Raw genomic sequence first — 26,911 nt, 5'->3', positions numbered from 1 at the left:
GCACCTGTAAAGAAGTGGTGTTAAGTGTCCCCTAGGATTTAAAGGGATACCTTTTTCTGGCTTTTTTCTTGCAAGGTAAAAACACAGGAAAACCGTTTTAGCGTGAAAGGGCCCTAGAAAAAGGATTTTACAGGCAAGTCTATAACCCTATTACTTTTTCACCTCTAATACCTTATCAGGCTCAAGGGAATTAAAATAAATACATGCTTTTAGTAAATCAGCCCCAGAAAGTGTCTTTAGCAGTTGTGGCCTTTAAATGACAAAGCAATCTCATTTACATTTCTGAGAAAAAGTTTGCAAACAGGTATTAATTATATGAATTTATGCATGAATTGCTTCTTCAATGTGGTCTAATCTTTTTTTAGTCAGCGTTTTTTTTAAACAAACAGATCTTTTGATCGCAGACAAAAAAAAAGTTTAACACTGTGACCGGTTATCATAGCTTTGCAGCTGCCTAAGAAACATGACCTTGTGCTGGTCCTTGAAGACTGGAGTCATGAAACACTCCAATTAATACTGAGAAATAATAAAGTGCCCAGAAAATAGCAGGAGTAGAAAGAGTTCAAAAAGGCTAACTTGGGATAAGGTACATCGAAACCAAAAGTTTCAGTTTTGGATAGAACGGGGAATGGTTATGTAGCGCTCACCCCGAAGGGGCTGCAGGATGTTTTGGGTCCCTTCTGCCCTAAACTAGTGGTTACCCACTCTTACCCGAACCCAAAGACACCACAGCACACTTGAGAATTTTTTTTTTTTTTCAAATATAATTTTTATTGAGGCCTGGAAAGGGCTGATCCAAAACACTACATCAATGATATGCAAATCTGGTGCATCGAAAGAAGAAATGAGAATTACGATCAAATAGCAAACAACATATTTAACATTCTCACAACTTTATTGGACTGCAAAGCCCTGTAAAAAAAAAAAAGGGTTGGAAAGCAAGTACAATAGATTTCTAAACATAATACAATAGACATTTCTAACTTAACAAATGCCTCGTTTCCACTGAGTGCTACGGTACGGTTCGGTTCAGTACGGTACGATTCGGAACGGTACACCTTGCGTTTCCACTGCCAATAGTACCCTTTCATGATAGGCGTGGTGTAGCAGGAAAGCTGTGATAGACGATTCTCTGTCAATCAATCAAAGTTCTGCAGAGTGTAGCTCCATCCTGTTGGTACGGTACTAATGTGCTTGGTACCCCAACCAAAGGGTCCCAAAAAAGTGGTACGGTACGGTTCGGAATTAGGGTACCATTCACAATGGAAACAGCATACATAGAGTACCGTACCGTACCGAACCGTACCAGAAAGCTCAGTGGAAACGAGCCATAAGTATCCTACATCTCTGACATTCACCCGGGCTAACTAGCACTCTGACCCTACCTAATTATTGGCTATTGTACCTTGTGACAAAGTCCTATCGGTGATGTGGTCCATGTTTTGTAGCATTGGAGCACTAAGGGAAAGCAAGTGGTTAAAGGATAAGTTCACCTTTCGTAACATGTTACATGTTACACCCATATTCAGGGTATAATATGTAAAATGTTATGAATGGACCGCCCCCCGCACCCCTTTGATTTCCTGATCTGACAGCTAGCGGGGATCTTCTCCCCCCTGCTAGCTGTCACAATTTTAAAAAAAACACGGTCGAGAGGGGGTTCCGCCCGCCCGGCCACGTCATTCATTCACAGTGTTCTGTGAATGGAAAACTACAAGGCCTGGCAGCCTTTGCGGCTGCCAGCTTGTAGTTTTCAATGAATTACCATGGCACTGTGGAGCTGTAGGTCATTCTCTCTTCCTGTTAGTGTATCTGCTTACCTGTACAGAATGTGCGGGTACACAGATACACTGACAGATCTGCAGGAGGCCTGCATGGCACCAGTGATCACTAATGCTTTAGAGGCTCCAGGAACAAAAAGCAATAAATGCACATTTTTTTACCTGCAAAAAAAATGTCCATTTATTTTTTTTTTTGTTAAAAGATAATCTTAGGAGAAATAAATCTTATAGAGAAATCTTAGGAGGAATATAGCCAAATGAGCTTTTGCCTATGGATCACAGGAGTGCAGTTTGTTTAGTACTCCTGTGACCCATTTTCAGCAGAGAGCGGGCTGAAGTCCGCTCTCTGTTGACGTCAGAGTCAGTCCAGGCTCCGTGTCATCATGATCACGGAGTCGGGATCTGCCTAGATCCTTGGACGGACACCAGGCTCAACCTCTCAGCGAGCCGCTAAGAGCCTGAGCCAACCGCTCCCCCCCCCCCCCTCAGTTCAGCGCTCCAATGAGCAAGGAGTGGGCAGAGCAGAGAGCTGTGCTTGACAGTCAGCAGCCTTTGCTTGGGGAACTGTCAGAACCGAGCGATCGGCGGTGTTCGATCACTAGGTTCTCAGTGTACAGGCGCCGGGGAACAAATGCAGCATTGCCCTGATGCTGCATCCACCTACGTAAGTATAAATAAAAAAACAAAAACAAACCCATACATCTCTTTTAAAGATCACACAAAAGGGTGGGTTCCAGAGCTCCAGTGATACCATGATGGCTAGCAAAAGGGTTTTGCCCCTATCTCTGGGCTCCCCTCTCAAGCCAACCTTCTGGGACATTTTTATCAGTAGCAGCGTTTTGCAGCAAAAGAACATGTGGTCTTTGGGAATTTGCAGCAGACATACCTCCCAACTTTCTGATATAGGAATGAGAGCCACCGATTAGCAAAAGTATGTAGGCATAGGACGCACATCCTACCACACTCCCTTAAAGGAGAATTATAAAAAAAAAAAAAATGATGGGTAAACCCAAAAGTGTTGTTTTTTTCTTTTTTTTATGTTTGTTTCTTTTACTATGACTATTCCTGTATATTGGTTTTTAGAATTTAAAAATGCAGAAATTTAGAAATTGAATGAAGGTTTTAGCATTGTACATGTTTGGATAGATAAATAGTGCATTTTATATGCATCTATATAAAACATACCAAAAATGAGGAATAAATGGGAAGGAAAGTGGGACAGAGAGACTTTGTTCAAAATGAGGGACAGTCCCTCGAAATCAGGGACACTTGGGAGCTATTTGTACCCAGTGAAGTGACTTCCTTTAGATGATAAACAGAGAAAAAACGAATTCTCTTACATCTGCTGTAGCTGTGTATTGTAAGATTCTGGTACCTCTAGTACCCTTATTTACTACTTTCTTTTCAATGCGTCCCACCTTTCCCTTTAGGTGGTACGCATATACCTTTAAGAGCGATGAGGTCACTGCTGAGCGCCGCAGAGCGGCTATTTCAACCGCCGGCGGTCTCACTCACATCGTTCGTTCAACCTGCTTGGCTGTCCACATGCTTGCTAGTGTGTCTCGCTGTCGGAACCTCCAGTTGCTTTCCTTTGCCTTGAACAGACCGGAACCTCGCTCCTGATCCCTGTATCTCGCTACCGGATCACTCCTCATTACCGGACCCCGCTACTAACCTACTCTCTAGTGATAAGTACCCCGCAGGGGAAACCTCCATAAAACCTACTTACACTATATCTATTGCTCACTAAAGACTGTCACTCTCTATGCAATACTAAACCTATCATCTGCACTGTTATTTAGATTGCTAGCTCTTGAGCCTACTAACATCTATCCTTGCACTGGGTTAGTCTCTCCTGTATGTCATCTACTATCCTACCACCTACTACCATACATGATTGCTAACCTATCTGCATCCTACCTGTTACCATCTATACTCTCCTGAACATTTCTCTCGAGTGCTTGCCATCTACTGTCACTGTGCATACCTGTCCCTTCAGCACATCACCACTATACTGCTATATACATCTATCACTCCAGGAACATCTTATTGAGTGTGTATATTTGTATGCTGAATCAGGCAGGCCACAGTGATGAGTCTTGGGAGTTTGAATTGGTATTTCAATACATCTCTACATGACTGCTGAGTGGAGATTTCTGCAGCTGCAAATCCATCTTGTTACAAAAACGCAGGAGCGTTACATGTATCTGCAGCCATTTCTTATGTTGATCTTTCTGATAGCACAACAATGAAAGGATTTCTTCTTAGCTCTAGCAGCAGGGGAAGGGGATCTGAAGTCTTCACACAGTTAACAGGACTAAGCCCTGATTGGAGGAAAGGAACAGATACACACCCCTTTACACAGTACTGAAAACAAGCACAGCTGTTGGTGCTGAAGCTCCATCACCTGTCTCCCTTTTAACTCTTGGTGTCAGGAAAAGTTGCCAGAAGTGCCTCATTTTGATAACTGAGGAATCAGGCAGCAGAGGTGGGGTTGGGGAGGCCCTGTGATTTCTAACAGTGGCCCTGGGGGCAACAATGTACATTCTTTAAGATGGTGTAGACTTCTCCGCAATATCATCTGTGCCTGCTATAACAAGCACACTAAAAAAAATATTGATGTTCATAGGAGGTAAGCACGGCGAAACCAATCCAAAAAAAAACATTCATCACTACTCATCTCGAGCTTGAACCAAACTACTTAGATGTTTCACAACTACTGATATATTTGAGCCATATTTTGTGGACAGATGATTACATTTCTGTTTATTGTAAAATGCAATATATTGGGAGAAAACAAAAAACGGTGTACTGACATCTCATCACAACTGTGAAGCATGGTGAAAGAACTATAATGATGTGGGGTTGTTACAGAACCTGAATCACTCAGATTTATGAAGGGACCATTAAGCTCTATTGTAAATGATAAAATGCTGTATTGTGATCTGCAAAATATACATGAACTGAAACAGACTGGTATACAGGAATAGGCCAAAATACTTCCTAATTGCTACACGGGTTTGTATTTGGTTGAGGTCATTGCTAATAAGAATTTCCACGTAAGAGTTTACCAGACATAAAGGTGTTGATTTATTAAAGGCAAATATACTATTCACTCTGCAAAGACATTTTTACTTTGCAAGGGCATTTTCCCCAGAGCATAGTGAATTAGATGAAGCTTGCTCACTTCCATCACCCAATTGTGTGCTAATAAAAATCTTTTTTTTTTTTATTTCCCTTGCATGTGATTGGGTATTTGTGCAAGGTGAATTTTTCATCACATTTACTAAACTAAGGGACCCCTGCAAAGTAAAACCCCTTTGCAAGGTGAACAGCCTATTTGCATCTAGTAAATCAAGCCCATAAGATTTTCATCAGTGACCTTAAAGTGATTCTAAAGGTTTTAAAATAAATATACTAACCTGCTCTATGCAATAGTTTTGAACAATCCTCTTCTTTTTGGGTCTGCCACTGGCAGTCCTGGATCCACCCCCCGACGAGTGCCCCCAGTAGCAAGCCTCATGTTAAGGAGGCACACAAGCAGGCTCACTCCTGAGCCGCTCTCCTATGAATGGACACCCCTGCCCCTGCTCTCTCCTCATTGTTCACTGGCTATAATTGATTGTGACCCAATGAGGAGAGAGAGACCCAGGAGAGCTCTCATGCACATCACTGGATCGAGATAGGGCTTAGGTAAGTATAAGGAGGGGCTGGGGGGGGGGGGGAGTTGCACCAAGAAGGTTTTTTGCCTTAATGCATAGAACCAATTTATTTCTTTGGTCTTTAAACATATTGCTCTGTAAATGGTATAGTTGTTAAATTACAATTTATTGTGAAGATATAGATGAAAAACAGACTGCATTTTGCACTTTTACTGATCCTGCTCAAGCAAAGACAGGCCTGTGAAGCAGTCTCAGGAACTTTAACATATCATTCTGTAACATAAATTAATTGTATGAGTTAAACAGTTTCTTATTACGGATGTCTAATGTTGAGAAATAAATATGCTCTTTAGATTACTTGTCATTAATGTGAACCTTAATTCTTTTTTTTTTTTCAGTTTATTTATGATGAAAAGGTCTCCGGGTAAGTAAAAACATTTGATTACCCCTCAATCTACAGTGTAGTTGTGTTGATAATCTATCTACAATAATACCCTGTATTGAATTTAATTGATTGAATCATGGGTTTGGGGGCTTGGGTGCATTGCTTTTTTGTAAAAAAAAAAAAAAAAGCCCTCTAATTCACAAAATTATGTCCAAAAGCTTAAAAATTTGCTCAACTTTGCACACACATCCATGCCTGATTCAAGAAAGTTTTTTTTGTGTAAAGAATACAATGAAAACTAATGCACTTTGCTCTGCCAATATAGTTTGAGTACACACATTTTCTTGTTTGCACTTGTGGTTCCCTCTGAAGAGTGAAGTGCAGTAGATTGCTTTTCAGAGGGCATTTGACAGGCAGTGAGGAGGCGTTATCTCACTTCCTCACCACCTGTTTCAATCCATGAAACTCACACCACCACACTGCAACCACACTGGCATTCCATTCCACATGGTTGCAGGGCAGTTGTGTTGCAGGTGACAACAAAGGGTATCAAAATGCAGGCATTTCTGCCTAATGGGGAGCAGTGGAGAAGGGGGGGGGGCAGTAAAAATGCTTGTTTTTATCACCCCTCTACCGAAAATATACCATATCTCACAAAAGTGAGTACACCCCTCAAATTTTTGTAAATATTTTATTATATCTTTTCATGTGACAACACTGAAGAAATGTCAATTTGCTACAATGTAAAGTAGTGAGTGTAACAGTGACAATTTGCTGTCCCCTCAAAATAACTGAACACAGCCATTATTGTCTAAACCGCTGGCAACAAAAGTGAGTGCACCCCTAATGCCCCGTACACACGTGCAGATTATCTGAAGACTTTTGTCTTCAGATTTACCTTTTCTATGTAGTGCAAGGGCCTGCCGGATTGCATACAAATAGAAAGTGTTTAGGTTTGACCTCATATTATATGGTTTTGGTAAGTCTGCAGACAAAAGTCTTCAGATAATCTGCACGTGTGTACGGGGAATAAGTGAAAATGTCCAAATTGGGCCCAAAGTGTTTTGTGTGGCCACCATTATTTTCCAGCACTGCCTTAACCTTCGTGGGCATAGAGTTCACCAGAGCTTCACAGGTTGCCACTGGAGTCCTCTTCCACTCCTCCATGACGACATCACGGAGCTGAAGGATGTTAGAGACCTTGCGCTCCTCCAACTTTGGTTTGAGGATGCCCAACAGATGCTCAATAGGGTTTAGGTCTGGAGACATGCTTGGCCAGTTCATCACCTTTACCCTCAGCTTCTTTAGCAAGGCAGCGGTCATCATGGAGGTGTATTTGGGGTCGTTATCATGTTGGAATACTGTCCTGCAGCCCAGTCTCCGAAGGGAGAGGATAATGCTCTACTTCAGTGTGTGACAGTACATGTTGGCATTCATGATTCCTTCAATGAACTGTAGCTCCCCAGTGCCAGCAGAACTCATGCAGCCCCAGACCATGACACTCCCATCACCATGCTTGACTGTAGGTAAGACACACTTGTCTTTGTACTCCTCACCTGGTTGCCACCACACACGCTTGACACCATCTGAACCAAATAAGTGTATCTTGGTCTCATCAGACCACAGGACATGGTTTCAGTAATCCATATCCTTAGTCTGCTTGTCTTCATCAAACTGTTTGCTGGCTTTCTTGTGTATCATCTTTAGAAGAGGCTTCCTTCTGGGATGACAGCCATGCAGACCAATTTGATGCAGTGTGCGGCGTATGATCTGAGCACTGACAGGCTGACCCCAACCCTTCAACCTCTGCAGCAATGCTGGCAGCACTCATATGTCTATTTCTCAAAGAGAACCTCTGGATATGACGCTGAGCAGGAGCATTTAAATTCTTTGGTTGACTATGGCAAAGCTTGTTCTGGGTGGTACCTGTCCTGTTAAACCACTGTATGGCCTTGGCCACCATGCTGCAACTCAGTTTCAGGGTCTTGGCAATCCTTCTATAGCCTAGGGCATCTTTATGTAGAGCAACAATTCTTTTTTTCAGATCCCCAGAGAGTTCTTTGCCATGAGTTCCCATGTTGAACTTTCAGTGACCAGTATGAGAGAGTGAGAGTGAAAACACCAAATTTAACACACCTGCTCCCCATTCACACCTGAGACATTGTAACACTAACGAGTCACATGACACCGGGGAGGGAAAATGGCAAATTGGGCCCAGTTTGGACATTTTCACTTAGGGGTGTACACACTTTTTGAGGAGACAGCAAATATACACTTTTATACAAGCTGTACACTCACTGCTTTACGTTGTAGCAAAGTGTAATTTCTTCGGTGTTGTCACATGAAAAGATATAATAAAATATTTACAAAAATGTGAGGGGTGTACTCACTTTTGTGAGATACTGTGTGTGTGTGTGTGTGTATGTATATAATATATATATATATATATATATATATATATATATATATATATATATATATATAATTTCAGACAATCTGGTATTCAACAGACCAAGGTCCATATCCTAAATATAGAGTACAGTTTTGAGATGCTGCACTTGTAAGCAGGTTGCCTACAGTGTGGGTTTTTCTATGCTAGTAAGGGGTAATTGGCTCACCCAGGCTAGGGAAAGGATTAACTCTTAGTACTGCAGTTCCTGGGCTTTTTGGTCTTGGGCTGGTCTTCCACCCTGTGTGGTACATACATAGGGGGAAGGTCCAGTTCCAGGGGCCACAGCGGGAGCTTAAGAATGAGGATACACCCCAAGTTCATGGAGACCAGGAGTCCGAGAGTGAGCCTCAAATCCCCATGAGATGCCATGGTTTTGGTGGACACTACTAGTCATTTGAGATCACCAGTTATGTACTAACACCTGTAAAGGTATGTCTGGACAGCCACCACTGTTAGTTAGCTTAGGGTCTGGACTATGTTGTATCTGTTATCTCTTCTGCAAGAAGAGTTACTGAAAAGTTGCCAAACTTTTCTAAGCCTGGCCTGATGCATGATGGTTTCTGGCGTATAAAAAACCGGGTCAGTATAGCACATGTGGGGTATGAAGCAAGGCCACTAAAGTTAACTCAGCAAGATTAGTTGAAGGAGGAATGAAGTTGCTATGGGTAACTGGTAACTAGTGCAAAGTGCAAAGCAGCCAGTCCTAATGCTTGGTACCTGGCGTAGGTAAGAGGTTCTTCGATAGTGACAGGGGCGATTAGCTAGCTCCCTCCCTAGCAGTCAGTTTCCCAAAGTATCTGGGACGGTACAGAGACACCAAAGCCCGCATGGTACAGGAGAGTGAAGGAAGTGAAGAGCATGAATGAGGTCCATGCTAGTGCTTGACGGGACCCCATTTTGTCCCTGGGAGTGAAGTGGCAGAGGTATGCTTGACTGGTGGAGATAACATGGGCTCAGCAGTGTCCCTCCTAAATGCAAATACTTGACAGTAAGGTGTGTAGTGACGCGTTTTACAGAGGAACGCTGTACGTTTTCTGCTGCACACGGTGTATGGCTCATTTCCAAGCCAGGGTACCACAATAATGTTTGACTTTCACATGAACGTGGTCCCCGTCTGGTTTCAGGCATTGGTGAGTGTGTACAAGGCTAAAGGTACCCTACATGCAGGGTGAGTGTGCCCACCCACGCACTGTAAGATTTTAAAAAATAAATAATAAAATTGGGATATGTGTCTATTATTTGTGTTGTTGGCTTGTCTTTTTGGCTAAACTCTTTTTAACCTATTGTGTCTCCTTGAAGGTGGGAGTCTATGATTTTGGTTCTAATGTATGCAGTTTACATCCTCATAATGAAGTAAGTAGTGATATGTCTTTCTGAATACTGTTTTTTGTTTTTTTTTGTTTGTTTTTTACTCTGAACCAGTTCCTAATAACTCAGTTACAAATTTCATATAATAAGAAAAATCTTGTGTAAGGCGGAGTTCCAGCCGTTTTTGTGTTTATTAAGATTCAGCAGCTACAAAAAGTGTAGCTGCTGACTTTCCATAAGCACACACTCACCTGTCCCACGGTCCAGGGATGAGGCCGGCGGGAGCCTCGGTTCTCTCCCTCTTCTCCCCATGGCACCCGAATCACTAGTGTGGGCACCCGGCTGCGACAGCTTGTGGCTTCACAGCCGTGTGCGCACTGCGCATGCGTGAGTCGCACTGCACATGTAACATGTCCCAGAAAATTGCAGGGAGGGAGGGGGAGAGGAGAACTTCCGCTCGAGCCACCTAGGTGGCCTGAGTGGAAGTGGGAGCAGGTACCTGTCAAATCTAGGTACCCGTCCCGTCCCCCCCCCCCCCCCCCAAAAAAAAAAAAAAAAAATGACATGCCAAGTGTGGCATGTCAGGGGGTCAGGAGGCCCTAAAGCGGAAGTTTCATTTTTGGGTGGAAATCCGCTTTAAGCTATGAGGCTAGAGAAGCAGACATGTCTAGGAAAGTCTTTGAAAAGTCAGGAAGTGCTCCACAACTTTGCATGAGAAATTCAAGAAAACAGGGGTTTTCCTATATATTGTCCTTGTAGTTGGCAATTACAGCATTAAACAGAGCCACCCTCCCTTCCTAATGCTGCAGGGGCAATTATTTTCTTTAAAATAAATCAGTAGCCTGCTTGTGATCATTATATCATAGCTTACAAAGAAGCTACGTGATGATGAGGAACCCCTCTGAATTACAAATTATTACTGGGGACTGTCAGCATCAAATGGGGCAATTGATGAGGGGCGGGGTTTAGAATAACATTCCTTCAGAGCAGGACAGCACGAGAAATGTTCATCTACAAATTGCAAATGCAATAATATTGCAAATCTGCACTTTTTGAGTATGGGTCATTTTAGGTGTTCATGGTAATTTATGGCAGAACCGTTTGTTGGTCTGGGGATTATATCAGTATTGTTTGAATAGTGACTACCCTAGCATTCTGACTACGACTAATTCAGAATATTTTGATTCAGGTTCAACTCCTCCATACATCAGTGCTTTGAAAAGAGAACAAAGGGAGCAGCAAACATGGCAAATGGACTAGCAAGTAATGCAGATTTAGATGACAACGTAAACTGTGACGCAACTGTGGTCTTACTCAAAAAAGGTAATAGCAATCACTTGCTTTTTTTTCCATGCACTATACATTACAGAATATAACAGATTGGCATCTATTTTGTTTTTTGTTTTTTTTTACCTCAAAGAGGAATTTAAAGTGCAACTACACTGCATCTGATCACCACAAACCAAAAATGATATTTCATTCATTGTTATTATTCAAAGCAAACTCACCCACCCATCCGTGTCTACATGCTTTATGTTGCTGAGAAATCACTTTGAAAAGCACCAAATGCATTTTTGACTGTGGCCATCTTGAGTAAGGGCAAATGATTTATGTAGCATTTACTTCCTGGAAGCCACCTGCCCCTAGCTCAAGCATGCATGCAGAAGGGTGTGCTTAGCTGAGAAAACCCCTCCTCCCTTCCTGAAGTTTCCTGGGATATTATAATTTGCCTAGGCCTAGAAACCAGTAACAAGTACATGTGATATACGTTCCTGTCTATTTACTAATGCTAGTAAATAGACCAATGCTAGGACTAAAAATAGTCAATGTTGATTGAGAGAGAGAGAAGTTCCACTTTAATTCAAATATATTTCTCCATTTTCACATCTCTGGTATGAATTTAATATTTAACCATTTGCCTACTGGGCACTTTTACCCCTTCCTGCCCAGGCCAATTTTCAGCTTTCAGCGCTGTCGCACTTTGAATGACAATTGCGCGGTCATGCAACACTGTACCCAAACAAAATTTTTAGCATTTTTTTACACACAAATAGAGTTATTTTTGGTGGTATTTAGTCACCACTGGGTTTTTCTTTTTTTTCTAAATAAACGAATAAAGAATAAAAGTTTTGAAAAAACAAAACAAAAAACTTTTTCATTCTTTGTTATACCATTTTGAAAACAGGTAATATTTCTCCTTCACTGATGTTCGCTGATGAGGCTGCACTGGTAGGCTGCACTGATGGGCACCGATGGGCCCCCCAATGAGACAGCATGGATAGGCACTGATGAGGCTGCACTGGTGGGCACTAATGAGGTGGCACTGGTGGGCACTGATGAGGATGCACTGATAGGCAGCACTGATGGGCACTGATAGGCCACACTGATAGGCAGCACTAATGGGCACTGATAGGCAGCACTGATAGGAGGCACTGATTGGCCCTGGTAGGTGGCACTGACAGGTGACACTGAGGAGGCACTGATTGGCAGCACTGATGGACACTTATTGGCAGCACTGGTGGGCACTAATTAACAGCACTGGTGGGCATAGATTGGCAGCACTGGTGGGCACTGTCAGGGCTGCACTGATAATCAGGACACTGATAATCAGTGCCCTGATTATCAGTGTACATGTCCCTTTTAGAGAAGCCGGTTATCAGCTCTCTTTTCCTCTCCTCATGCTGTCAGCATGAGGAAAGGAGTGCCGATAAATGGCTTCTATTTACATCCGTGATCAGCTCTGATTGGACAAAGCTGATCACATGGTAAAGAGCCAATATTGGCTCTTTACCTCAATCTGTGATCAGCAGTGTAATCTGACAGCAGTGTCCATCATATGACGGCCTCCTTGAGCTAGCCAGCCGCAATGTAACCATTATTCGGCTAAAGCATGGTCGGCAAGTGGTTAAATACAAAATAAACCAAAAGCCTCATAATTAAAAGTAAATTTAAAAACCTTTTCTGAGCTATCAGAAAAAAAGAGCGAAGAGCTGAAATTATACTCTGTGGGAGCTCTGGAGAGCTGATTGGAGGAAGGCCCCCCCCCCACCCCCGATTCACACAGCACAGAAACAGAGCTGAGGCTGTCAATCAGCTGAATCTCCCTTTCCTGTCACCTTTTTTCTCTTGGTGTCAGGAAAACTTTCTAGAAGCGACTCATGATAGCAGAGGAACGAAGAAGCAGACAGAAATGACACTTAGTGCTCTTAATTGAGACAAGTATACACTATATGATATGCTTAGTTCATATTTCATGTCTGAGGTTTACAACCAGTCAACCACTTTAACTTCAAATACCCAATCATATGCAAGAGAGATTTAAAAAAAAAAACAGAATTTTTGTTGGCACGTGATTAGAAAAAGTAAATACAATATCACCGTATTAACTAAGGAAAGGGAACGTTCACTTTGAAAGATTCTCTCCTTCTTTAGTAATGGTGGCCATAATCAGCTCTAATTTATCTTATTGGGGCCCTCGGGCAGAACAAGAGATTATCAGTTGATTTCTATTGATGCTAACGGCTTGGATGGATGAATCTTCACTGACAGCTTTTGCATTCAGGAAGCCGCAGCACTTATACTATCCTGAATACTTGAACAGTGGCTGAATCTGATAAGATGCAGTTACTATTCACCCGATAATTTTTCATCCGGCTCAGAACATTTTTAAATCACATTTTGTTGAGCCAGTGGTGCTTGATGGGCCACCCACAATGTGCCTTATTCAGCAGGAGTCATTCAAATCATTTATGGCCAACTTATAACTTTAAGTTTATACTTATTAACTCCTGTATCTGAGAATGTAAGCACACAAGAACTGATACCTCAGTTTAAGATTCTGATGGTACAGGTATGGATATTTCATACAGTTACATTGGTCCAGCTTGGGCCAATGTAAATCTGTATATACCATACCTAGCCAATGTCCTTGGAAGCTAGAAATCACTTTCAAAAGACTCTTAGACGTACATCTCAAAGATCAGAACATTCGGCTATGTGAGATGACTACAGCCACACGAACCTACACAGGTTGAACTGTATGGACTATTGTCTTTATTCAACCTCAACTACTATGTAACTATGTAACTGAAGAAGACACTGCTATTCCAGTGTTCTCCACTTGCTTCCGGGTCCAATGCCGAGCAGCGGGCCTGAACCCAGGAGGTTGGCTGCTCGGCAGGGGCGCCATTCAGAGGATGCTTTGCAGTTTCATAATGAAGGTGAAGCATTCTCTGATTGGATGAGGTGGAGAGCCTGACGTCACTGCCCCACCTCTACACCTCATCCAATCCGAGAATGATTTGCATTAATTCAGGGAATGCACAGCACTCTCTGAATGTTGCCCATGCCAAGCGGCTGACCTCCTGTGTTCAGAATGCAGAAGATCAGCCACTCAGAATGGGACCTGGAAACAAGTGGAGATCATCAGCAGTACATAGCCTGCAGGGCTGATCGAGAGGAAATTTTCCAGAAGGGTAGTTGTACAGAAATTTCTTAGTGGATCGATTTCTGTACAACCACCATGCCCATATATGTATCCAAATGTGTCTGGCCCCTGCTGAACCAGTTGAATTTCAATCCAGTTATGGGCAGCCAAATGCCTCGTACACACGCAACGATAGTTGGCCGTGAATTTTCGGCCAACGTCCGATCGGCCGATTTTCGTCTTGTTAGTATGATGCTTCCGACAACTGACTCCGACTTTTCGGCCGAACAAAATCTGGTGTGCATGCTATAAAATTTTTGTTGGCCGTCAACAGAACGGCCGATTTTCCGTCAGCCAGTACAGATTTCGGCAGACAAAAATCTGATGAGCAAGCCTGGGCATGCTCAGAGAAGAAAAACACACGGAAAGTAAACCAGTACATGACATCACTTCTGAAGTTGGTTTTTGTTGGCCGAGAAAATTCGTGTGCAGTCTAGAGCACATTTCAACCAACACAACAACACTGGACAAAAGACGGCCGATCGGTCGGCCAACTATCGATGCGTGTGTACGAGGCATAAGGATCTTCTTCCACTTTAGTAGCTGGCAAGACACCAGGAAGGAACATGTTCTGGTACTGCCACTGCCTGTAGGCTCAAAGTCATGTAGATGTGTTTTAGAATGTAGAATAAACTCTCACAAAAGTAAAATCTCTAGAATGAAAAATATAACTCCATGCCTATTGCTCTGCATTGATCTTGCTTTCAGGAAATTTCCATCGTAAAACATCGGTGATCATGGTAGATGAGATCCTTTCAGCGTATCCTCATCAATTATCATTCTCTGAGGCTGGTCTGAGAATCATGATAACAAGCCACTTCCCTCCCAAAACTCGTCTTTCTATGGCCAGTCGCATGTTGATAAATGAGGTAAGTGTACTCTTTTTTTCCAGTAGTAACAGTATGTATATACAGTGCTCAGCATAAATGAGTACACCCCTTTTGAAAAGTAAGATTTTAATCAATATCTCAAGGAACACAAGAAAAATTTCCAAAATTTTCCAAAATGTTTTTATAGAACATTTGTTTAGCTAATTACATGAAAGTAAGGTTAATATTATAACTTAGATTACAAAATCTTCAGTTTTACTAAAATTAGTTGATGCAAAAATGAATACACCCTACAACTAAAAACTACTACATCTAGTATTTTGTATGACCTCCATGATTTGCAATGACAGCACCAAGTCTTGTAAGCATGGAATGAACAAGTTGGTGACATATTGCAACATCTATCTTTTTCAATTCTTCAAGAAAGACCTCTGGATGCTGGATGGAGAGTGACGCTCAATTTGTCTCTTCAGAATTCCCCATAGGTGTTCAATTGGGTTCAGATCAGGAGACATACAGTACTTGCCCACTGAATCACTTTCATCCTTTCATCCTGTTCTTCTTCAGAAATGCAACAGTGTCCTTAGATGTGTGTTTTGGATCGATGTCATGTTGGGAAAGTGCCTGACAACCAAGGGCACGGAGTGATAATAGCATCTTCTCTTTCAATGTAGAGCATTACATCTGTAAATTCATGATACCATCAATGAAATGCAGCTCCCCGGCACCAAAAGCACTCATGGAGCCCCACTGTAGGACACTGCCACCCAGTGCCTGGACAAGGTCATCCAGCGCCCAGGGCAAATATGCCAAACTGCGCCCCCTCCTTACCTTAGGGTTAGGGTCAGGGCGCCCCCATCCCTGCAATAACCCATTGCGCCCAGGGCAGCCTTCCCTCCTGCCCACCCCTTGTCCTGGCCCTGCTGCCACCACCATGTTTCACTGTAGGCACCATGCATTTTTCTTTGTTCTCTTCTACTTTTGTGACACCATACAATTTTGAAGCCATCAGTTCCAAAAACATGTATCTTGGTCTCATCACTCCAGAGTCCCAGTAGTCTTCTTCTTTTTCAGCATGGGCCCTGGCAAATTCTAGATGGGCTTTTTTGTGTATGGGCTTTAGGAGAGGCTTCCTTCATGGGTGACACCCATGCATGTCATTCCTCTGCAGTGTACGCCATATTGGTGTCACCGCAAACAATCACCCAAGTTTGGCTTTCCACTTCTTTAGATAACTGCAGTGGACTAGCATGGTGATTTTCTTCAACCCTTCTCATCAGAAGATGCTCCTGTCGAGGTGTTAACTTACGTTGATGGCCTGGACATTTCTGAGAGATGGTTACAGTTCCATCTTTGTTAACTTTTTGTATCACTTTTGCTAAAGTATTCTGGATGATAAGTAAAGCTTTGCTGATCTTCTTGTAGCCTTTACCTTTCTAGTGTAAAGAAATGATTTTCTTGCTTAGGCCTTGTGACATTTCTTTTTCCTTTGGTGCCATTGCTGACAGCATTAAATGGGAAGGGGCTTTCTTTGTTAAGTAATGCCCTTTTATAATCAACTGTCTGCTGGACACCTGTTTAATGAATAATTAGACTCACCTGTAGTTGAATTCTTGTTAATTAGGAATTTGTTGTCTAAAATTTAGCTTTGCTCCTAAAGGCCCGTACACACGATAAGAAAATTGTAAGTAAAATTTCGTCCGAGGAACGATCTGCCGATTTTCCGATTGTTAGTATGGTGCTTTTCGACAGCTGATTACGAATTTTCGGAAGGCAAAAACTGGATGTGCAGGCTATAAAATATTTATCATATGTGAACACAATGTCCAATTTTTGTTTAATTAGTACAGTTTTCGTCTGAAAAAAAATCGTAAGAGCAAGACTAGGCATGCTCAGAAACGAAAGAATACATACAAAACAATTCAACACATGACATCACTTCTGAAGTTAAATTCTGTCGTATGAGAATTTTCGTATGAAAGTAATCTCTTCACTTTCAGTATGAGACTAGCATGCAACAAAAAATGAAAGAAAGTTGGTCAGATCGTGTGTACGAGGCTTTAGACTTTCATTGGGGTGTATTCATTTTTGCAACATGGTCTTAAATAAACATGTTAGGAAAAATACTTTTTTTGTGTGTGCAAATAACAAATCTTGGTTGCAATCAATGGCCCCCAATTGTGGGAGTATTTTCTAGCATAGTGTCACATAGAAAATGTTGATTCAGAAAGGAAAGTAAAGGTTTTCTGACAAATCTGTTGGGGTGTACTCATTTTATGCTGAGCACTGTATGTCAAAGGGTCAAAAGAGAAGTTGGGCTTTTTTTTTTTTCTTCAAAAATCATACCTAGGTGGATGCAGCATTGGTTCAATACTGTATCTGTCCCTTGCAGGTTCTAAGGCTGAGAACCGAGAGATCAAAGACCACTGAACGCTCGGTTCTCAGAGCTCTATGAGCAGAGAGCTGGTGATTGGCAGTCAGCGGCTTTCTGCTCTGCCCCCCCCCCACTCTCACTGGAGCACTGGGCTGTGGAGGGGGCATGTCAGCGGATCCCAACTTTATGGTAGCGATCGTGCCCAAGCCAGGACCAGCTCTGTGACGTCAGCCGACAGCAGGTTTCAGCCCACTGTCGTCTGAAAACAGGTTACAGGAGTGCATTGCACTCCTGTGATCTACAGGAGAAGTACAAAGTGTACTAAGGTGTAACTTCCCTGCTAGCCTTGCCGCTGCGAAGTATGTCCCCCCCCCCCCCTTCCTGCTGCCTTCTGGTACCTGTGTGTGTCCCAGAAGACGACGGGCCATTCAGAAAGCGCAGAGCGACTCACGCATGCGCAGTAGAAAACTATCTGTAAAGCCTGAAGGCTTCACTGCCGGGTCCCCTTAGTTGTAATGCCGGTGCCTGCACCCAAGCCGATGGATGAATCGGCTTCAGGGGGCCGACAACATGGGATCCCTGGACAGCTAAGTGTCCTTTGTAGCCGCTGACTTAAATTTTTTTTTTTTTTTAGTGTCTGGAACTCCGCTTTAAACGCTTCCTATTAAATGTTTATAGCTCCCTGTCCTGACTCAGTAAACCCTGCTCCCCCTCCTAACATGCAACAAACAAAAGAGAAAACAGGCACATCTGAGTTAAGACTGCAATTTAATATGGCAAACAAATAGTAAAAACTTACATCAAGGTAAGTATAGGCAGACAAGATGGGTCCTTCCGGTGTCCGTGTGGGGGCTGGGGGCTTAGAGTCACCGTTGTAGGTCTGTGTTCATCTCCTCTCTTCCTCTTCCTGTCCGGCAGGAAGTGGGGGGTGTCACGGCAGTGAGTGGAGGCTTGGACTGCAGGGTGAAACCACAGTGAGATGGAGGCTTGGACCGCAGGGTGGCCGTGATGCTCATCCACGGGAACCTCTGGCGTAATGACTCACCCCCCTCCTAGCTGTGACTGTGCAGCCTTGGAGCTTTCTATTTTCTAATGTGAACAGAAAGTAGGAGCAGGTTGAGCAGAACTGCTGAGAGAATAGCCTGAACAATTTCAGGGCATCTGCTGTAAAAATTGAAGATTAATTGTCCCACAGTTCTTACAGCTACAGAGGAATGTGAGGCCTTATTTAAAGAGTAAGCTTTTTTTTTTATTTTTAGAAAAAAACTTTCCCTTGTGGGTAATCAATGTGCATTGCAAAAATTTTACCAAACTTTGTTCCAGATTCCTAACTTTTATTATTCTGAAGAAATAGCTGTCTGTTTGTTTGTGTCCATGTGCATAGTGAATCTGTATGGGAGTGGTTTTATAATTATCAATCAGCCACTGCACTCGAAGGGCTCTAATGAGGAAATTGCAGGATCTGCATCCCTTTAGATATAATTTCCCTTTGACATTTTTGTTGCAGGGGATGCCAAAAATCTGACTTGTATCTTAGGCAGACTTCTGGGAAAATCAGTGAGCCAATCACACAAGCAGGAAAATAAATTTTTAGGGTGCGTTCTGTACACAGTCTGTGTACAGAACACCTCCAGGTAGCCATATTGCATTGCATTTTGTAGAAATTACAGAGCTGCAGATTGAAAAGGAAAGGTCATTTTTAATAACATTCAATTACACTATGACTTGTGTTGCAGTTGTATACGCTATACTATTTTTTCTTTATTTGAATTTTTTTTTCCCCACAAAAGGGGAGTTACCCTTAAAAGCTCCTTTTTGGCTTGTTATAAATTTGCAAATACTTGAAGTTGATAGTTTGGCCATAGGTTGGCTTTAAGCAGCGATTCCCAGCAAGCAAATGCAACTTTGCCATATGTCTAAGCTTTATGTCTATACTGGGTTTTTCCTTGCAGAGGCAGAGATTGATAAACAGCCGAGGCTATGCTAACGGAGAGTCAGAAGTCTCAATCAAGATTCCAATCAAACATGCAGTTGAGAATGGGACAGGCCCAGGAAACTCAACAGAGAGAAATGCCAATGGCACCAGAAAGGATGATGATGTGGCTGAAGCTGGCAATGAGACCGAAAATGAAAATGAAGACAATGAAAATAATGAAAATGATGAGGAAGAAGAAGAAGAGGATGATGATAATGATGGGCCTTTCACACCTTTTGAACTTCCCTGTAAGTCCCGTTATGTTGAAGTTGGTTAAAAAGCCTTAAAAATGGTCAAATATTTTATTTATTTCAGGTATTTATATAGTGCCATCAATTTACGCAGCGCTTTACATATACATTGTACATTCACATCAGTCCCTACTCTCAATGAGCTTACAATCTAAGGTTCCTAACTCACATTCATACACATACTAGGGTCAATTTAGACAGAAGCCAGTTACCGTACCAGCATGTATTTGGAGTGTGGGAGGAAACCGGAGTACCCCGAGGAAACCCATGCAGGCACAGGGAGAACATGCAAACTCCAGGCAGGTCGTGCCCTGTTTGGGATTTGAACCAGCGACCCTTTTGCTGCTAAGCGAAAGTGCTAATCTCTTTAGTTGGTTGGTTGTTTGGTTGGTTGGTTGGTTGTCCCCATCATATAAAGCTAATATTGCAGATCCTTTTGGAAAAAATCGTACAAAATCATCCTATTGTCACCGAGCTTAAAGCCAAATTTAACTTTTAGTTTAACCACTTAAGCTCCAGAAGATTTACCCCCCTTCATGACTAGGCCATTTTTTGCAATACAGCACTGCATTAATTTAACTGACCATTAACTGTACCCAAATAAAATGTATGTCTTTTCCCCACAAATAGAGCTTTTTTTGGTGGTATTTAATTGTTTTTTATTTTTTGCGCTATAAAGAAAAAAAAAAACGGTTTAGAAAAAAAAGAATATTTTTTACTTTCTGCTATAAAACAAATCCAATAAAATTAAAAAAAAAAAAAATTCTTCATCAATTTAACCACTTACCGCCTGCCCGCCGTCATATGACGGCGGGACGGTGCGGCTATTATCCTGGGCGGACGTCATATGACGTCCGCCCATTCAAGCACGGCAGGCGCGCGATCGCGGGCGCGCCGCCGTGCACTGCCGGTGTCGGCGTGTCCCCGGGACACAGCCGGTCACCGGCAGGGGGGAAACAGCCAATAGGCATGGCTGTTTCCCACGTGATCGGCTGTGTTCCAATGACACAGCCGATCACAATGAAGGCGCCCGGGAGATGACCGCGCATACGCGATCGGGAGCGCGCAGCGCGGCCATGTCGGTGGCACTGTGTTCCGTAGGAACACAGCTGTCACCGGTGGTAGTAAACAGTCACTGACAGTGACTGTTTACTAAGTGATCGGCTGTGAATCCATTCACAGCCGATCACAAAATGTAAACACAGAGCAGTAACTGACTGTTACTAGCTCTTCTCCCCTCATACAGTTTCCAGTATGAGGGGAGAAGAGCTAGAAATAGTGAGTTACTGCTCTGTGTACCTGCAAAAGTAAAATCACACTAATAAAGGTCCCCACACAGTCCTCAGCCCCCCCCCAATGTCACCTGTCACCCAACAGTCACCTCATCAGTGCCCAGAAATTGACACCCATAACGTTCACATGTGAGCGCAGCGATCGCGGGCAGAATCACCGCGATTCTGCCCGCGATCCGGAAATCATTGCAAATTGCGGGACGCCTGTGCGTTGCCCGTTTTTTGCAATAGCACCCCAAACGCTGTGCGATGTTGCCGCCATTTCAGCCTCCCGAATCGCAGTAACATCGCGCAAACATCGCATGACGCCCAAAAAAGGTACAAGAGCTTCTTTGGGGCGTCATGCATTGTTTGCTTGATGTTACCTCGATTTGGCAGGTGGAAATCGCAGCAACATCGCACAGCGTTTGGGGTGCTATTGCAAATCACGGGCAACGCACAGGCGTCCCGCCATTTGCAATGATTTCTGGATCACGGGCAGAATCGCAGTGATTCTGCCTGCGATCGCTACGCTCACATGTGAATGTAGCCTAAAATTCACCGGTCACCAGAGACTGCCATCAGTACCGCCGTGCACCATCGCCCGTCACCTGTCACCCATCAGTGACCATCGCCCGTCACCTGTCACCCCATCAATCACCGTCACCTGTCACCCCATCAGTCATCGTCACCTGTCACCCCATCAGTCACCGTCATCTGTCACCCTATCAATCATCGTCACTTGTCACCCCATCAATCATCGTCACTTGTCACCCCATCAATCATCGTCACATGTCACCCGGTCAGTGATTGTCATCTGTCACCCCATCAATCATCGTCACTTGTCACCTCATCAATCATCGTCACCTGTCACCTCATCAATCATCATCACCTGTCACCCCATCAGTCATCGTCACCTTTCACCCCATCAGTCATCGTCACCTTTCACCCCATCAGTCATCGTCACCTGTCACCCCATCAGTCATCGTCACCTGTCACCCCATCAGTCATCGTCACCTGTTTGCCATATACATGCAATCACTTACTGACCGCCTAACGACTATATGCGTCGGCCATTAAAAGCTAAATACTGGGGTTATGGCAGAAGATAGCCCCCATAACCCCGGTATTTTTTGAAACAGCAGGCGGTCGGCTTTCAGATAAGGGTGGTCCCAAGTGGCGGATTCGCCGCGGAATTACCCTTACGGTGCAGGGGAAGAGGTGCCCCCCCCCCCCCCTCCTGCCGCGTCCCAGACGTTTTCCCAGCTTACCGGACCCGCCGGCAGCGGGGAAAACTATCCGGTCCCGGATCCTCAGAGACAGGAAGTCGAGTGAGGGCAAGATGGCCCTCACTCAACTCTATGGTCTTGGAGGACCGGAGCTACGTCAAAAGACGTTGCCTAGCAACCGGTTTAAAGGGCCGCTTTTTTTTTTGCTTTTTTTTTTTTCCTCTTTCAACAATTTTTTTTTTTTTTTTTTTTTTTTTTTAGTGTAGTTGTGAGGTGTGAGGTCTTTTTGACCCCAGATCTCACAATAAAGAGGACCTGTCATGCCTATTTCTATTACAAGGGATGTTTACATTCCTTGTAATAGGATTAAAAATGATCAAAACATTTTTTTTTTAAACTGTGTAAAAATAAGAAAATAATAAATAAAATAAATAGGAAAAAAAAATAAAAATAAAATTAAAGCGCCCTGTCCCCGTTAGCTCGCGCGCAGAAGCAAACGCATACGCAAGTCCCGCTCACATATGTAAACGGTGTTCAAACCATACATGTGAGGTATCGCCGCGATCGTTAGAGCGAGAGCAATAATTTGAGCCCTAGACCTCCTCTGTAACTCTAAGCTAGTAACCTGCAGAAATTTTTAAAATGTTGCCTATGAGGATTTTTAAGTACCAATGTTTGGCGCCATTCTGTGAGCATGCGCAATTTTGAAGCATGACATGTTGGGTATCTAATTACTCGGCGTAACATTATCTTTCACATTATGGAAAAGAAATTTCCTAAATTTACTGTTTTCTTATTTTTTAGATCAAAAAAGTGATTTTATTTAAAAAAAATCGCATTTGGAAGACTGCTGCGCAAATATGGTGTGATAAAAAATATTGCAACGATCTCCATTTTATTCTCTAGGGTCTCTGCTAAAAAAAAATATATAATGTTTGGGGGTTCCAAGTAGTTTTCTAGCAAAAAAAATGATTTTAGCTTGTAAACACCAAGTGTCAAAAATAGGCCCAGTCTTAAAGTGGATAAATGGACAACTTTGTGTAAAGCGCTATTTGGATGTTAGGCCTATGTATGTGGCCAGGCTGTGAAAAAGTGTTACACATGTGGTATCGCCATACTCAGGAGGAATAGCAGAATGTATTTTGGGGTGCAATTTTTGCTATGTACATGCTGTGTTAGAAATATTGCATAAATGGACAGCTTTGTGTAAAAAAAAATGTGTTTTCATTTTCTTTCCACATTTTCCAAAAACTTGTGGAAAAAAATGACATATTCAAAAGACTCATTATGCCTCAAAAATTATACGTTGGGCTGTTTGCTTTCCAAAATGGGGTCATTTTATGGGGGTTTCCATTGTCCTGGTGCTCCAGGGCCTTCAAAAGTACGATAGGTTGTCAGGAAATTATATGTGTAATTTGTGCTCCTAGAATGCCGGACGGTGCTGGTTGGATGTTAGGCCTCTGTATGTGGCCAGGCTGTGAAAAAGTCTCACACATGTGGTATCGCCATACTCAGAAGGAGTAGTAGAATGTGTTTTGGGGTGTAGTTGCAAGTATACATGTGCTGTGTGAGAGAAATAACCTGTTAATACGGCAATTTGTAAAAAAAAAAAAAAAAAAAAAAATCTTCATTTTGCAAAGCATTGTGGGAAAAAATTACAACTTCAAAAAACTCACCATGCCCCTTATTAAAACCTTGGAATGTCTACTTTCCAAAAAGGGGTCATTTGGGGGGTATTTGTACTTTCCTGACTTTTTAGTGTCTCAAGAAATGAGATAGGCCTTCAGTACATCAGGTGTGATCAAGTGTGATCAATTTTCAATGATACCCACCATAGCTTGTGGACTCTATAACTTTCACAAAGACCAAATAATATACACTTACTTGGGTTATTTTTACCAAAGATAAGTAGCAGTATAAATTTTGGCCAAAATTTGTGAAGAAAAATTACTAATTTGCAAAATTTTATGACAGAAACAAAGAAAAATGCATTTTTTCACAATATTTTCAGTCTTTTTTTATTTATAGCACAAAAAATAAAAAACCCAGTAGTGATTAAATACCATCAAAAGAAAGCTCTATTTGTGTGAAAAAAAGGACACAATTTTTGAATGGGTACAGTGTTGCATGACTGAGTAATTCTCAGTCAAAGTGTGAGAGCGCTGAAAGCTGAAAATCGGTCTGGGCAGGAAGGGGGTGAAAGTGCACTGTAGGTAAGTGGTTAAGCCAATATGTATTCTGCTACATATTTTTGGTTAAAAAAAATCCCTAAAAGCATATATTGATTGGTTTGCGCAAAAGTTATAGAGTCTACAAACTTTGGGATGGATTTATGGAATTTTTATTTATTTATTTATTTTTTACTAGTAATGGTGGCGATCAGCGACTTATAGCAGGACTGCGACATTGCAGCGGACAAATCAAACACTGACACTTTTGACCCTTTTTTGGGACCAGTGACACTAATAGAGTGATCAGTGCTAAATAAAAAATGCACTGTCACTGTACTTATGACACTGGCAGGGAAGGGGTTAACACCAGGGGCGATCAAAGGGTTAAACGTGTGCCTAGGGAGTGCTTGCTAACTGTGATATGTCCCTGCTTAGCAGAAACACAGGATCTCTACCTTCCGGTCTCACAGAACGTCGATCTGCCTTGTTTACGTAGGCATATCACTGTTCTGCCTATCTCCCGAAAGATCGGCGGGTCCCGGTGGACATTGAGTCCACCAGACTTGCTGATTGGCTCCAGCTGTGTTCAATCACAGTGGGAGCGGGTGGCGGGTGGTGCACATTCCAGACCCAGAAGTGCAAAATTATGTACAGGTACGTGATTTTGCACAGGATAGCCGTCTTGCCGCTGTATATGTACTGTATACAGTCGGCAAGCGGTTACATTTTGTGCATCAAAACATCTTACAGTTCATTTGCATTAATAAGCAACCACAGTACTTGTCAGCATGTTTTAGAATCGAACCTTGTCTGTGCGGAAACAGTGGGCTCTCTGCAGAGGTCTGACACACCCACTTCTGAATCAGACCTATCCATAGCTCCCAACTGTCCCTGATTTTGAAGGACTGTCCCTGATTTGGAACAAAGTCCCTCTGTCCCTCTTTCCTCCTCCTTTGTCCCTCATTTTAGTGTGATCTATGTAGTGACACAGAACTACTCTGATGTCTGATGACAGTATGTAAAATAAAAATAATAAAAAGAAAGGGAATAAATGTTTAAAAAATTGAATAAGAAATGTATTTATTTTTTTTACATACTGTCAACAGTCAACATTACCACCACCGATCATATGATGATGCTTTACTGCACTGGTGACAGTATGTAAATTACATTTAGGAAAAAAAACACATTTTATTTAATTTCTTCATTTTCCAAAAAACAGCGACAAAAAAATTATTCATTTATTTATTTTTTACTAGTAATGGCGGCAATCTGCGATTTTTAACGGGACTGCGACATTGCGGCGGACAGATCGGACCACTAACTGACATTTTTACACTTTTGGGGGGACCATTGACATTACTACAGTAATCAGTGCTAAAATTATGCACTGTTACTATAATAATAACATTGGCAGGGAAGGGGTTAACCTAGGGGTGGTCAAAGGGTTAATTGTCAGCCTAGGGGAGTGTTTCTAACTGTATGGGGGAGGGACTTGTGATATGATCATAGAGACCTGTGATCCTACAGGAGATGAATTATAGTCCAGTAAAATGAATATAATACAAAATTCCAACCAAAATTCTGTTCCAAATTTCAATTGGTGATTTTAAGAATAATATGTTACTATTAATCTTTTCTGCAGCATAGCAACCAGCTAAAGTTTTGCCAGGATTTCCTATAAAACTCCCAACCCCTCATGTATAATGCTGCAGACAACTCTGTAATTGTGTGATAGACAGACAGACAGACCATTCGACAGACAGACAGACCAAAAGTATTGGGACACCTGCCTTTACACGCACATGAACATTAATGGCATCCCAGTCTTAGTCCGTAGGGTTCAATATTGAGTTGCAGCTCTAACAGCTTCAACTCTTCTGGGAAGGCTGTGCACAAGGTTTAGGAGTGTGTCTATGGAAATGTTTTACCATTCTTCCAGAAGCGCATTTGTGAGGTCAGGCACTGATGTTTGAGAGAAGGCCTGGCTCGCAGTCTCCGCTCTTATTCATCCCAAAGGTGTTCTTTCGGGTTGAGGTCAGGACTCTGTGCAGGCCAGTCAAGTTCCTCCACTCCAAACTCGCTAATCCATGTCCTTATGAACCTTGCTTTGTGCACTGGTCCAAATCATTTGGTGGAGGGGAGATTATGGTGTGGGGTTGCTTTTCGGGGTTTGGGCTTGGCCCCTTAGTTCCAGTGAAGAGAACTCCTAAGGCGTCAGCATACAAAGACATTTTGGGTAATTTCATGCTTCCAACTTTGTGGGAACAGTTTGGGGATGGCCCCTCCCTGTTCCAACATGACTGCGCACCAGTGCACAAAGCAAGGTCCATAAAGACATGGATGAGCGAGTTTGGGGTGGAGGAACTTGACTGACCTGCACAGAGTCCTGACCTCAACCCGATAGAAAACCTTTGGAATAAATTATAGCTGAGACTGCGAGCCAGGCCTTCCCGTCCAACATCAGTGCCTAACCTCACAAATGCGTTTCTGGAAGAATGGTTAAACATTCCTATAGACACACTCCTAAACCTTGTGGACAGCCTTCCCAGAAGAGTTAAACCTGTTATAGTTGCAAAGGGTGGACCAACTCAATATTGAACCCTATGGACTATGACTGGGATGCCATTAAAGATAATGTGCCTGTAAAGACAGGCGTCCCAATACTTTTGACAATATAATCTATCTATCTATCTATCTATCTATCTATCTATCTATCTATCTATCTATCTATCT

At 42.6% G+C, this 26,911-nt stretch overlaps 1 protein-coding gene across 1 annotated transcript in view; it reads left to right on the top strand.

The window, feature by feature from the left end:
• Positions 1-26,911, top strand: part of SLC24A3 (solute carrier family 24 member 3) — a 555,181-nt gene that overhangs the window by 487,952 nt on the left and 40,318 nt on the right. Inside the window, exons 8-12 of the mRNA XM_082251629.1 lie at positions 5,842-5,867; positions 9,580-9,633; positions 10,778-10,911; positions 14,783-14,943; positions 19,231-19,501. Coding sequence (XP_082107755.1) covers positions 5,842-5,867; positions 9,580-9,633; positions 10,778-10,911; positions 14,783-14,943; positions 19,231-19,501 — 646 coding nt within the window. The remainder of the gene's footprint in view (positions 1-5,841; positions 5,868-9,579; positions 9,634-10,777; positions 10,912-14,782; positions 14,944-19,230; positions 19,502-26,911) is intronic.

This window comes from Pelophylax lessonae (assembly GCF_965119305.1).
Source record: "Pelophylax lessonae genome assembly, chromosome: 3".
Taxonomy (NCBI): domain Eukaryota; kingdom Metazoa; phylum Chordata; class Amphibia; order Anura; family Ranidae; genus Pelophylax; species Pelophylax lessonae.
The sequence above is the reverse complement of the archived record's forward strand: the minus strand, read 5'-3'. Positions and strand labels throughout refer to the sequence as shown.